This window comes from Glossina fuscipes, unplaced genomic scaffold (assembly GCF_014805625.2).
Source record: "Glossina fuscipes isolate IAEA_lab_2018 unplaced genomic scaffold, Yale_Gfus_2 1, whole genome shotgun sequence".
Lineage (NCBI taxonomy): Eukaryota > Metazoa > Arthropoda > Insecta > Diptera > Glossinidae > Glossina > Glossina fuscipes.
This window is the reverse complement of record NW_023998415.1, coordinates 17,557,166-17,572,586: the sequence shown is the minus strand read 5'-3', so window position 1 is coordinate 17,572,586 and position 15,421 is coordinate 17,557,166. Positions and strand designations below refer to the sequence as shown.

The 15,421-nt window shown below is 33.2% G+C and overlaps 1 protein-coding gene across 2 annotated transcripts in view; it reads left to right on the top strand.

The window, feature by feature from the left end:
• The window catches only part of LOC119644996 (ecdysone-induced protein 78C), a 78,977-nt gene that overhangs the window by 12,076 nt on the left and 51,480 nt on the right, over nt 1–15,421 (top strand). The window contains exon 1 of one of the 2 annotated variants that reach the window (XM_038044739.1): nt 3,651–4,696. The exons of the other annotated variant lie outside the window; for it this stretch is intronic. Within the exon in view, the coding sequence (XP_037900667.1) occupies nt 3,757–4,696 (940 nt within the window). The 5' untranslated portion in view covers nt 3,651–3,756. Of the gene's footprint in view, nt 1–3,650; nt 4,697–15,421 lie in introns of those variants that run through there. 2 annotated transcript variants of the gene reach the window in all.

Below are 15,421 nucleotides of genomic sequence, written 5' to 3'. Positions count from 1 at the left end.
TCTACATGCTAGCGCATGTAGAACACACATATATATATATATATATATATATATATATGTAGATATATATGTATATATATATGTATATATATATATATGTAGATATATATATTACCTACCGTATCTATATATATATGTATAAAAATATATATACATACAGACGTAGATATGCATATATATATATACATATATATACGTACATACGCGCACATGTATAAGTATCAGTTGTGTTTATAATTCTACAAAATTTTTGTTAATAATTTTCTAATACTTATGCTGGAATAAGTGAAATTTTCTATAAATATCTCTTGAGATTTTGATAATAACTGTTGCAATGCGATTATGTAAAAATTTCTACAACTGTATTATAAACTATTGAGCCCGAAATGAAAAACTCCTAATCATCTCTTAAATGAATGCTCATCAAAAATTTCTATCGATTCGTATCGTTGTCTGCCTGTTTACAGGAATCAATTCACAATTCGATGCCTAGAAAAATGAATTGAATGATTGACTTGTACTTTCAGAGCCGTGTTCTCAGCAACATTAATTCTTTATGCAAAAGCTATTCCGAACACTACATGCAAGTAAAGCATTACAAAAAAAAAAAACATATCTCTACTTCTCTCTATCTTAATTGACAGCACACAAGATGCATTAGTTTTTAAAAAAGAATCTGAAAAAGAATGTAATCATGATTAGATATTATATATTGAAGCAAATGACTTTTCAGAGATGTCCTTGCGTAACATTGACAATTCATACTCGTTTGATTAAAAAAGTTTCTAAAGGTAAAAACGATCGAATGATTATTGAAATTGAAATTTTCTCAAACTCAATTCGTTAAATTAATTACGATGGCCTACCTATTGCATGGATGCCTTGTCTCTTCAGTCAATCAATTAAATATTTTCGCCGGTTTGTCATTTTCTTATTTCATATCTGGATCAAGCGCAAAGGATTAAATAATAAATAAGAAACATTTGTAGCCGAACATTAGGCGCGATTTCCACAATAATTAAATCGAAAAATATTTAAATAATCTATTTGGCAAGTTTCGATAATTGTGTTGGAAGTCGATTCGCTTCGATTTCGCTTAATTCATATTTAAATGGAAAAGTGCATAAATTGTAACTAATTTGCTCAACACTTTGCATTTGTCATTATTCCTCTTCATATCCTTTATGAGAATTAATTTAATAATTTCCATAAGTTTTGATCATCTTAGGTATCGGGAAAAAAAGAAAATCATTACGGAAGTTATATGCGCGTCTTAGAACGCGTTATGGGTACCGTTCGCCCTCAAATCAACATAAAATGATCGCAGAATATTTTCTTAATTGTGGTCGCATTGGAAGTGAAATATTTTTGGCAGACTCGGATAAACGGTGGGATCGATCTCCATTATTATTAGTAGAAAGCTAATGTGTCTTGCTTATTGTAAGTGATTTCATAAGAGGATTACATTTACGTGTAACCTTCGAAATACCCGTTTGTAGTTTCAATTTTAATATTAAAAGAACAACAAACACGCGTTCAGTATAATTCCTCCCTTTGATCGTGAGCTTGATGCAATATCATCGATCATATGCCATAAAGAAGGGAAGTAAAATTTCATTTATAATCAATTCGACTAACTGACTGATGGCAATTGTCGAGGGCTTTTGTTTATTTTTGATTATAAAAGAAGATTTCTTATATTATCACATCACTCAATAAATCCTTGGTCCGGCACAGTTAACACACCCATATGATTTAGGTATAGTATCAACCTTTAAACGTGATGTGTCACAATTTCGTGATATTCCGGCCAGTAGCGAACAACTTACAGGCGTTTTAGTGACGCTCTTTCTTCGCTCGGTTTCGGTACGCTTAACCGATTCCACGTTGCCTGCATTGTCAGATAGCGCATGAATAATCGTTTTTTATTTCGCCTAAGCAGTAGCAAAATAGCGCTTCGTGCCATCAACAAAAGTTGTTGGCAAAAGTGAGTAAGCGTAGTACCCACTTCGAGCAAAGCTTTCTCATGGTCAAATGCTTATGGAAAATACTAAATAGACGTTAAGGTCTCAGCTAGTTCGCGCGACTTTATTTTACGGTCTTCCAAAACTATTTTGTGGGCTTTTTTTATATCTTCAGGAAAATCATCTGAAAAAATTTAATTTTTTCATTTGACAAGACGCGCGAGAACATATTTCAATCCAAGCCTTTGTCAACGGGTTTCTTTCTCTATTAATTTGATAACTTCAGGTCTAGAGTCACTTAAACAACTGTAACCTGTAAACTAATTGTCAAAATATCATGAAACTTTGTCTCGTATCGTTTCAAGATTAGTACTGTCCAGAAATCATATGGGTCCGGCAACAGTGTTGCCATATATCTGCTAGATAGGAAATTTTTTAATTGATGTGTTAGTTGGTTGCACATTGCTCCACAATTGTGCTACGATAAGTTTGAACATAATTGCTTAGATAGTTAGTTGCTTGGTTTAGTTTGTTAAAATAATTGTTATATTGACGATAATCGATTTCGATAATTGTCAATATTGTCAATAATTTTAATATTTTTCAATGCAAAACTTCAAATGTTCAACGCAATATTATGCGATGGATTACTTTATCGGTTAATCCTTAAATGAACCATCCCTTGCAAATGCTATGCCAGACTTCTCATATATATATATATATATATGTGTCGTGATAGTAATTTGTAAGTGTATTAGGTCTTATTTTAGCTTAGAGCTAGCAAAGAAGTCTTGTGAAAAATCTCTTAAATATCCAAATTATATTCAATTCATGCCGGGTAGATTCTATCTGCCTATCTACCTGTTCTTCTTCTTTTTTCTTTTTTCTTTTGATAATTATTGTATATAGGGAAATAAATCAAAGGTTCGTTCTACGCCGAAAGTAATTTTTCTATTATGTAGTTTTAACGATTATTTCAGTTTTCGTAAGGCGGAGCGAGGATTAAGTATTAAAAGAAAAGAAAAGAAGAAAAGCTTGCAAGGACTGTGATAATAATGTGAAAGGAAAACGGAACTGAACGTTTAACAATCAACAGAGAACGAAGTTAGCAAATTGTTTTATTAATTCTCTCATTTCATAAATAAACAAAATATATTTTTATTAGACTCGTAAGTCAATTTCGATAGTCAATCATTAATGTTTGTCATTCTGTACAACCATAAACACAACTGGTTGAGTATATAAACTTGTAAATATTGGACCAACCAATGTTCTCTCGTGAAAATTTCTTTCTTTGAAATTTTCCTTGTAAATAATATTACGTTACGATATTGTGATCTTGGCATTGTAGCTGTAGAAGTGTTTACGTTTTGTAAAACTTTATATTTTAGGAAATTTTTTACTCTAATACGTTTCATGATTTTGAGTAATATAACTGGATAAAGAAAGACTCTATATAATAATAATAAATAAATAAATAAATAAAAGACAAAAACAAAAAAAAAAAAATATATATATATATATATATATATAATAAAAATAATAATAATAATAATAATAATAATAATAATGATAAAAACTGAATTAAACTGTGATAAACTATGATCTATGGTTGAAGACTGTAAGCAATTGTTGTTATTATGCTGTTGAGTGATAAGCGATATCAGCTGAATTTTTCAAGTTGTATGAAAAATTTTGTGAATAATCTAGAGCAGAGGGCGCCTACATTACTCATATACGCATACAAAATGACTAAGCCGAAGATAATGGCACAATGGTCAATGGATGAAACATGGATGTGTTCAAGCTAGATTTGGAAGATGCGCAAATAGGTTCGAGTCTTGTAGAAAGCAGTAACACTAGCCAAACAAATAAACGACAAGAACATCTTGGTGTTACCGGTGGTGCGGCCGGCAAAATACAAGATCAGCATTCACGGAATACTGTCGATGGCGACAACCTGAATGAAGAGGATAATTTAGATGAAAAATTGCCCGAAGTAAGCTTTGACGCGAATTCAGATTTTAATTTACATTTCTTTGATACGCCCGAAGACTCATCAACTCAAGGTGGATTTAGCGATGCCGGTTCGGCCGAGTCCGAAGCAGATTTAAATTTAGAATCACCTGCAACGCCTACAGGTGCTATATCGAATCCAAACATTGATAGGGCAACATTTACGGGCGAAAGCGAGAGAAAGGACTCTTTCAGTCAATTAGTAACACATAGCTGTCAAACGTTTTATTCGTCGACTAGCTCAAGTTTCGCTAATAATAATAATACAGCAAATTTAAGTGGTAACTCGGTAGCACAGTTTGGAAATCTTGGAAATGGTGGAAGTGCATTATATACCACAAACAGTGGCCATAACTTCGCATCAACGAATTCGTCGTCATCCGGGTGTTCTTCAACCTCTTCAAACACCAGCAGCAACAGTAGCAGCATTTGCAACCATAGCGCGAGTGGCAGCGCCAGCAATATCAATAACCACCACAACAATCACAACAGCAGCACTAACGCCAGCAATTACGGTAACAGTACCCCGCTTGGATCGACAACAATTAGTTCCAGTAGCACAGCAACGGCCTCACCAGCCTCAACATCATCAACACCCACAACATTGGTTGCTGAGCGTTTTATTGGAAACCACAACCGAAGCCAACAGCACACACAATCAACAACAGTTTCATCATCCTCAATAGCTTCATTGGCCAATATCAAGCTAACAGCAGGTATAGTAAGAGATATTTTGTAAAAACACAAAAAAACCGATTCAAGCAACAGAACACATTTATAATTACAATATTACTTACCGATCTTTGCAAAGAGTGTGTTTTACTTATTAAACTTCTTTTTTTGCTCTTATTCCGTGCGTTGATTAGATCAACACAAAAGCATTCCAAGGCAATGTCGTTCAAATGGATTTATATGCATACATACGTACATACATACATATACACGTGTATATTTATATATATATATATTTGGGTGGAGGGGTTAACGCCATCTGCATTCACTTTGTCTTTTCTTTTCCTTTTTGTTTTTTTTTGTTTTTTTTTGTTTTTTTTTCATTTTGAACTACTGCGGCGTGTTGATTGGTGAGGAGCAGTAATAACAGCAAACAGCTGAGCATGTAAACATGTTGTAACTTCCTTGTTGTTAATGTTGGTGTAGAAACGAAAAAAAAAAAAAAAAAACAACTATAACAACAACAAAACAAAAACAACAACTCAACACTAACAACAATAATAATCTTGCCTATAGTCAAATTGATAATATATGAGAGCGTAGTGAGTGGGTGGCTGGTTGATTATTCCGAGTGAGTTTTGCTGCACGTCGTGTTTACTATCTATAGCGAAGTCAAGTTTATTCAACTCTATACTCATAGATGTATAAATAATTACATACATATATATGCATACATACATACATACATACATACATACATACATACATATGTATACATGTACATAGATATATAAATATAATTACGTTTATACATGCATATACAAATACATATCGGAATAAATGCGCGTACGCATATATGTTTGTCCAATTTTAAATTTGCGAATTTATTACATTTCTCGTATGCATTTATTATTGCATGCCTTTACGCCTATGTATTTGGTTTGATGCGGTATTGAATACACAAACAATTGATACTATTGATAAACTCATACTTTATATTGTAATATTTGTTACACAACAACAATAACAAAAGAACAACAGCAACAACAGCGATCCCATTCCTATACCGAGGAATAATTATACGCGTTTTCCAACGAATCCCATATGCCCATGAAGCCTTGAAGCCTCCAATGTTTAGCGTTCACAAATGTTTTCATGTCTAAGACATCTTGCCCAAACAGCCATATGAAAAGCATTGACTCTTCGAATCGCTTGTTGTGCTTTTTTTTTTGTTTCTAATATCTTTCCGATTAATAATTGAATGTTAATTATTATTATTAGTGTTTAGAGCTACTACAAGGATGGTCCCTTTTTAACACATTTTTACACAAATTCAATTAATTCTCTTAACCTAAATAGGTACTGTTCATAAAATCAATTTTCAACAAGAACAACTCTCTTCATTCTAGATTTTCCAAGTATTTGTATGATCGCAATAATTAGTGATTTTTGCATGCCTCTCTTATGTTTGGTATCGGCGCAGTGTTCGATATTAGTACTGTTGGCACTACACCACATGCATTTCAGTTCCCATATGTATCGAATAGTTGCAGTTGAACTGGTGTGTCTTCAAATTTTCAATGATCTTTACTTTGAATATATACAATGTATATATACAATATATATATATGTATAGTTGTTTTTTTCTTTTGCATTATTTCTGATCTATTACTTTCTATGGTCTACGATCTGTGCAGATAGGGCGGCCTTATTTACGAATACCGAAACCGAATGATATTTATAACAAGGCTTATCATCCATCGTTTATCAGTTCAGAATTTTTGACTGACTTTTCGATTTCCCATTTTTCCCAATCGGCTTGTCTAATGCAATGTTAGTGTAGCCTGTTGTGCCTTCAAATCGACATTTACCAGATGCAACAAAACCATCTTTTTTTTTTCATTTTTTTCTTTTTTCTTTCTCAACTTATTAATATCTATTTAACTGTTCGGTGTCTGGGGAGAATCAATCGTTTTGTTGCTGATTTCGATTGATTGATGTTTCCAATGTTTAATCACCATACTTGTGACGTTTCGCCCATACGGCAAACAAGTTTATTGCGGAAATGTATTGTATACAGCTGCAGGTTTAAAATCACTTTTACTCGCTTGATATACTCCTTTGTAAATTCTTGTTTGACGCGGCCACGCTCAAATCGGATGCACTATCTCATATCGATAAATATATCTCTATTGGAGTGCTACGCTGTACATCGTTCTAGTCACTCTCTTCAGTTAGTTTCCCCTTTAGTTTAAAATTTTACATAGGTCAAGCCCAAACTCGATATTTATGCCTATGCCTTTGCTCTGCCGCCGGTAAGTATGTATCATTCGTAAACAGTAGGGCAGTTTATCGGTATTAGATTTTTTGTTTCTTCCGGATCTTCCTTCTTGCAGATTTTCCTTCTTCCAGATTTTATATTAAACCCGCACTGATTATCAGTGAATAGTTTGACAGTAGGTTCAGTGATAGTCTAGTTTGTCGAATTATTTTTAGATGCTCCCAGATCTATCTTGTAAAGGAGTAATTTTTTTTTTTTATTATTATTATTGTTGTTATTATTATTAATTTCGCCAGAGAAATAAATTCTAAGACTAAACTCTTAAAAGCACTAGCATCTAAGGCTATCGGCTTTTATTAAAAGAATTGATTTGCTAGTCGAGATTCCTCGCCTCCGGCTACTCAGGCCAATTTCTTTTTTTTTATTTTTTTTATTTTTTTCTTTAATATTGCATAGGGGCACAGAATCACAAATTTGCTGTCACATTTCGTCGCTGCTTACAGCATTTGTTTCCAAATGGGTCAACCTTAAGCTGTTCCCTTCACCCTTCCCTTTTTCACCCATTTTCCTGTTTCGTTATGTTATTGCTAACGATTACAAAGCTCGTTGACTCGCAAAGCAATACTTGATGTTGTCACTTTGTATTAAGTGCGTAGGCGGTGGACACGTAAAGGGTTTAAAGGGCTGAACTGTTTAGTGCGCGGTGTGTTATGGTTTTTATGAGTGCAAGAGGAAATAAGTTTGATCTGCGATCAATAATATTATTTTTAAATTCGCTCACTTTAGAAAACACGTAGTAACCTTTTTTTTCCAACAGACATTTTAGTTTTGCTCTTGGAGCTTTTCAGCTTTAATATATTCCACCAGAAGTGAACGGTACATCATATATATTTTATGTAGTGAGTGTTTTCAGTGTTGCCTTCTTATTGTTCTATGATGTTGCTTCTACTTTTTTGAAGAGTATTTTGCGGACTTTATTGCTCAGCTCTCTTATGAAACGATTGTGATAAGTGATTCAGTCATTTGTGCGTTGTCCTTCCTTCAGTTTCTTCAAGCACAGTATCTTCTTAGTCTTGCTAGTAATACAATCTGCCCTTCAAGGTATCTAAATAGTATCTTGCCGTTGTGTGTCTGGTATCTGGTGCTTTGGACATCTCCGTTTACATTAACATTCGTGGAATTGACTTATGCTTCTGTTCTGGCGCTATTGCATTTTAGCTTCACTAGGCGTCTCCTTTCGATATTTCCTTCCCCATATGTGTATAATTAACATTTTTACTGCTATGTAAGTTATTAAAGTGAAGTCTTATAAATTGTTCACTATACAGATATAAGATGGCGTGATATATCTACATTCACGATGATAATTATATTTGGCTTATACTTTTAGATGGTAGATGGGTGGGTGTCATAGGTATTGTCTGTTGGCTTTGATGAGTCAAATGTGAATTTTCGAATTGTACATGAAACGAATGCAGATAATTTCATCGTTGTTCATCGCTTTTTATCTAACTTGGGTCTATGGAACTTATAGTTTCGATAGTCTCCTTCGGAATGAATCAGAAGGTCAGAAGGTTGACTTGTTTTCTGGACACTGATGATTCGCAATTGCTCTATCGAATAGGTGAAGATCTCTGACCATACTTTGGATTCGGAGCATCTATTACGCCTGGATGCCATGTTATTCTTTGTCATCATTTAGGAGGAAACTTTGCTTGGCATTCTATTTTTTCAATTTTATTCTTTCTCGTTTTCGAGATCTTACATAGATTGGTAATTGCAATTAAATTTAATCAATAAATAAATTCTATTTCACTTTAAGAAAATAAAATTTCTGGATTATATATAATAAGCAAGATACACATATACACCGGAATCTTTTATAAGACAATCAAATCAATGTGGACGCGTTCAATGATCATGTGGTTGTAGTTGTAATGAACGCTTGTCCACGCTTTTATCGATCGGAGGTACCCCTCTCTCAGGCTGTGGACGCATATTCCGTTCCTCTTTTCCCAATGGCTCTCTCATCTGCATATACAGAATTATATATAATTCAAAACACTTACCTATGCAATATTTTGTGATTGACTTTTTTATTAGAAATCACGCATAAAATATCTAATAGCCCTAGAGGCTTGTAGGACTAAGACTCATTGCTGCTTCTTAATAGATTTTAGTACTGGATTCTAGTGCTTCTAATGCTTGTTTGATTCATTTTATTTATAGCCCTATGGCAATTAACTTTTTGCAGATATGTACACCATCCAGAAGGATCAAGCTTTTATTATACCGATCGATTCAGAATCACTTTTTAAATAAATTTAAATTTATGCGTCTGTCTGTCCATCTAATATATATCTTTAAATGACTTTTTAGTCAGATATTTTGATGAAATCTGGTACACTGATATGGTTTGACCTAGTGATGGATACTATTAAAGATGCTTCAACGCGCACCACTTTTTCGACCATTTTTCGTATAATGCCTTAATGACTCTTTTACTGCTCTCTTTTTGCCTCGCATACTATTAATTTATTTGGTGTATTACGAACCACCGATTCATTAATTAACGTCGATCCATTCCAGTTTATTACAAAGATCTCATTTGCTTCCATGTTGTCTGGACTATATTTGCAATATGGAATTCTATTGATGTTATATTTTTCTAAAAGACATAAATGACTTAATTTTAAAACAAGATCATATCTATCTATATATTTATAAGCAGTATTCACGAAGTGAGTATGGGCTCGGATATAATAGGGTATAGTTTCTGATGTTTGGCAACTATATCTACATGTACCATTTTACACCATGGGAATCGTTTATCATAGATTCTCGATAATTTCTACTGCATGTCGCTTGATCTTTTATAGCGCCCGGGCAATCACTATCTCGAAGCGTCCTTCTCAAATATTTAAAGGAGCCAATGGTTGACATTTAACGCTTTTGTCATCCATTTTGATTGATTTATATAATATTTTCATCTCATTATTTATATCTCAATTATTAAGTACTTTGCACAACTTGACCTATGCTGTTGTTATTATTGTTGTTTTGTTCATCCGCTTCCTGTCTTGGCCATTTCTAATCGAATAGTAACGCATGCGATATAAAATAAACCAAAAGTAAATAATAAAGTTAATTAAAAGAAAATTAAAATACATAAGAGAGGTAATTATTTTCGCTCTAGAGCGGATTTTTGATATACTTAAGATGCGATCCTCAAGATTTTAGGATTACAAGATATTTTGTTGAACTACGGCGTGCCAATTGTGCCCGATTGGTAACGTTTATGCCAACCAGCCTTTCAATCCGACCCTAGGGCGTATGTATATATATTGTTGCGTTATTTGCCAGCTCACATAAATATTTTCATATAGTTGTTCATAAAAATTAGTTCATTAAAATTTTCTCCTATATTAGGCTGCAGTGTTGATGATCATTTTTAAATGGGATCTATGCCTAAGAACAAAAAGCGTATATTCCAAGCTTTGGCTTTCATCAGAATTTTGCTAAAGACAATATTCACATAATTTCAGTGAGGTGGATGGTGGCGAGTTGTGCGATGCGTTACAAACGTGATGACAAAGGGTTGGGCTAGCGTAAAAATTTTCCGTAATAATCATTTTTCCTTCATTGTTGTTACGATCATTTCCCACTGTTTTGTTATTGTGTTTGCCATCATCATCGCGATTATATAAAATTTGCCGTGGAATGAATATGTGTGAGGGTAACTGGTATTTGAGTAGGTGCGCGCTTGCGCAATATTGTTGGCTTAAATTTTAATTCAATTCGTACACAATTACATATGCATGTATGTATTAATGCTTTTCAATTAAATATTTCCTTCAATATATTGTAAATACAGTTTGCGAATGTTGCCGAAGCTGCAGCGAATTTTACAGTTACTTTATTTCCTTATTTCTAATGTCAGTTGTGTTCAAAAATGTTATAAGAAAAATATTTTTCTTGTTTTTTGCATAGGTGGTAACGGAAATTTTTTTTCCCATTTAAAAATGTTAACATGATATACACAAAAGTTGTTACGTATGATATGGAGGATATGTGTGTGTATGTTTTTTTTTTTTTTTTTCTTCTTCATTATATACGCAAACGGTGACTTATAGTCGATGCTCTGTGAAATCGTTAATATAGGAGCTTAAACATTGTATGTCAAGATTGCGAAAAAATGTTTTTGTAAATAAAATGATTCTCTACCCCACCCCCTTTTAAATTTTACAATCAATATCGAACGGTAACGTCACCATGCTTTATTTACGTTTACAAAATAAGCGCAATCGTTTACGTTTACAAATATAAACGCTTGCAATTTCCGCAGCTAGTTATGAGAAATCACAACTTTTGACATTTTGACGGATAAAAAAATTTTATAATAAAGAGCAAATACATATTATCATTGGATGATGCAATTTTTTTTTTTTTTTTGATGAAATATTTTCATATGGAAAAGTTGACGATAGATAGCTGTTTGGCAGAAACCAACTTTTCCTTTCCGTTTACATGTTTTTATTGAAAGAATCGAAAATTTAATGCTTTTTCACATACACATATTTAGTCTGTGTTCGCACCCTGCAGCAATTTAAATTCAAATTCAATGCAAACTTGGGGAACTGAGCTAATGAGATTGACAAGCTTTGCCTAACGCAATAAGTCAGTTATTGAGCGTATCTGAAAAGCAAGCAACGTGCTCTGTTCTGTTGGTCTAGTGATCTTAGTTTGTTTACATATTGTTATATATATATATGTATATATATATGTATATATATAAAAAAAAAAGCATGGCATACTTTTAGGCATCATTCTTAACGAAACATTTATCATATTCTTAACTTAATTGATGATATTTCTTCTTTGTTCGCATTGAATGAATAACCATATCAATAGATGAAGGCGTTCCTTCGTATCGTAACGGTAATTATATTATTTGCAATTTATCGAGAAATGTTATTTATTTATAAATTTTATAAGTAAAAAATTCAAGTGAAGAATTACTTCATCCTTTAAATACTTTAGATATTAAACTAAATACTGGACAGAAATAAATATGAGTTCATGTGCATTCATATTTAAATTAATTTCATTAATTATATGGCAATTGAACACAAACCTAAGATAGCAGATAGTGTGAATGGGAAGAGAGAAAATTCAAAAAAAAAAAAATCACATATGTATGAAGATAATAATTCTTAAGAATATTGTTTGCTTAGTATAAGCATATAAGATAACACTAAGGTAGAAAGAAGAAAATCGCTCGATATTAACATTCTGAATAAAGTTACAAATACAGGCCGCATTAAGCAACTAATGTAAGATCTTATAGATTAAAATGTAATGGCATGTGTTAATCATAACGAAGGAATGTATTACGAAATAGTTTTGAATTCAACGAGAACGAGTCTTTGGCAGTTGGTTTCGTATCGATAGAACAAGAGTCCTTTATGTCATGTGATGGATTGAACAATCTAAGTCTATCATTACACGATACAACTCAGAGAGTTCCCGAAAGATAATAGTTTATATTCTATATTACTTTTGTCGGTATCTTTATCTTGGATCTATAAATAGATCCATACATGTCGTCATAGTTAAGTGAAATTCTTTGAAGTAAGAACGTAGGAGAAATGATACTTTTAGTAAACTTTACAGTAAATAACACACACACACACACACACACACACACACACACATTAGTTCACATCTTTTTTCGAATGTAATTACATTAATAAGCTTTACCATGTCTTTAAGAAGAGCGAAAGTGTGCGTGAAGGCTCAGGTCGCGCAAGACAAAAACTAAGTCATTCAATCAGGTCTACGTAATATGTGTAGCTTGTTTTTGATATGATCAATCAACCATGTGGTTCCCCCAATACGCGTAACACGATGATGATCGGAAATCGATGGGGGGAAGATTGCAATCTTTCTATGGCTATGATAAAAGCAAACTTGACCGCACTGAGATTTCGACCCGTGAATATTGACTAAGCAGTAGTCAATCCTACTTACTTGGCTCGTCTCTAGACCATAAAAAACTGTTTTGGTATCGGTCTAATAAAAGCGGTGCACAAGCACTCAATACTATGCAGGTTATTGAATTCTTTTGATCACTTTTCTAAAATGCCAGAAAGTGATTTCACTTTTTCAATAGATGACTCTATATGGATATAATTGAATATCAATTTTGAGTTCAAAGTCTTTTTTTTAAGTCACTGAATCTAATCATGGTTTCCAACCGGCAAAACAACATTTACTTACTTGACTTTAGTTAGACTTAATCTTATTATTTAGCATATATCTCGTGGGTTATCAGAGGTTAAGTTTTAATGCCCAAAGTGCAGAGCGGATAAATTGCAGTCGATAAAGTGCATTTGGTTGCGTTGCAATTTGGTATAAGTTCCAGGGAGGAAACAGCATGTCGATTGCTTATAAAAACTTATGCCGCGCTTAGTTTGGAAGTGAAATTGTAAACGCCAGACCCCTGACAAAGATAGATGGTTTATCAAATTTCGTTCTAGAGATTTAAGTCTCAAAGAAAATGGTCGATGTGAGCGGTAATTACATCTTGCAGTGTATGTTCGAAAGTAAACCGCACCTAATCGCTTAGCAGTGGCACAGGAATTCGACATTCATCAGAGTTACACATAGTCGACACATAGATAGCTTAATGAACGACTTTTCAATGTAAGATATTATATGGGAAGTGATGGAAAAAGCGAAAAATCAAAGCGAATCATATTCAACAGTATGCGCTTTTGGGCGAAAACATGTCGCTGCAATTAGTAAGTTGAATGCAAAAATGTATGGACAGACATTAGACGGACAGAGGAGTTTTGATCGGGATTGGGAAAGTGACTCTACGCGTTTATCCCTGATATGTAGAGTGTTTTTTCAATATCCTTTCCTTTCCTTTAAGTCTACGTTGGCGTATTTGTTTCCCATTTAATACACTTGCACGCATATATGTATATATAGTGTTTTATTGAAATTGACTTTCAGCGATGGGATATTCAATTGCCTTAAAGTCCATTCACGTTTATGCCGAGTGCCCGTAATACTCAGAGATACTCGGTATAATAATGTTGTTGAAGATTTAAAAAAACTTAATTATGTCCTTAATGTAACTCCTCCTATGCGAATTGAGTTTGTCAAGTAGACATTTTTTTTTTGAATATGTGTTAGATGGATGGGATTTCAACAAGACGGTATAGATGATGTAATTGAGTTTTTGCGAAATTGCAAGTGAAATGGTGTTGAATATTAATTTACGAGCACTCTAATGAGCCTAATTTTGTTGAGTTGCTGTTGATTAAAACTTCAACCAATTTAACAATTCAAATTAAAAGTCGTTGACAAGCTAACGTTGCCATGTTGTCATGTGTACAGTCAAAGAGGCAATACACGCATGCACTCATAAAGTTATTGGAGTACAATGCCCTGCCACTCATTCCCATTTAGTTGAAGTGTCTATTGAACTTCCTTTATAAGCTGTTATCTTTCAACAGGCATCAACACTCTGTACTATACCATTTGGCTAAATACAATAGAAGCATTAGAAAACTCAGTATATGAGCACATACCAGCGCACATATAGGCAAAGCGCTTACAGCAAGCACTATTGAAGGGGGTTTTTTTTTTTTTTTTTTGTTGTTGTTGGTTTTTTTTTTTTCTGGTTTTACCTTTTTGGTTGGCATTTTTTATTAGCTTGTTTTTTTTTTTTTTTTCTGTTTTCTTTAAACTCAGCAGAAAGACAGACAATACAACCGATATATTTTCATAACATTCATATATTCATAGGCAGAAATAAGCAACCAAACGATATAACTACAAGAACGCTCTTACACTCCTTCAACTTTAAGTTTATTTGTTCATTCTTCAATATATTTACTTTCATTGTTGTTGATTCGATCTGTGTCTGTGTTCGTGTCTGTGTATGTATCTGTATTTGTGATTGTGACTGTGTGTAACTATATATATATATATATATATATGTGTATTGTATATTTACGCATATATGTGTATAGCGTTTGTGGCTTCGCAGGCATGTTTGTGCAACTAAACAATCCAATTGCTATAAATTTGTTTTTGCCTTTGAAAAATTTATTATGTTACTGCACAATGCGGCGAAGATCGAGCGAGCTCTTCATATCAAACAAATGCGAAACGCCCGTTTTGCATTTCTTTAGAGGATTGCATGGCACATTCACCTAAACTTGCAAAATATTATGGTCCTTTTTTCTTATTTATTTATTTATTTATTTTTTTTTTATTTTTCTCTGTTCATCACCATCTTCACCGTCTGTCTATTCTTTATGATAATATATTTTAATGCAAAACGGTTGTGAAATTTCTTCACTTTTCTCTTGGTTAACTAGAAACGTTTCATGTATGCAATCACTATGCAGCGTGCAAAAAAGTAAATGACATTAGAATCAAATTGCTGCCGTGGTTACAGCTGCTGTTGCTG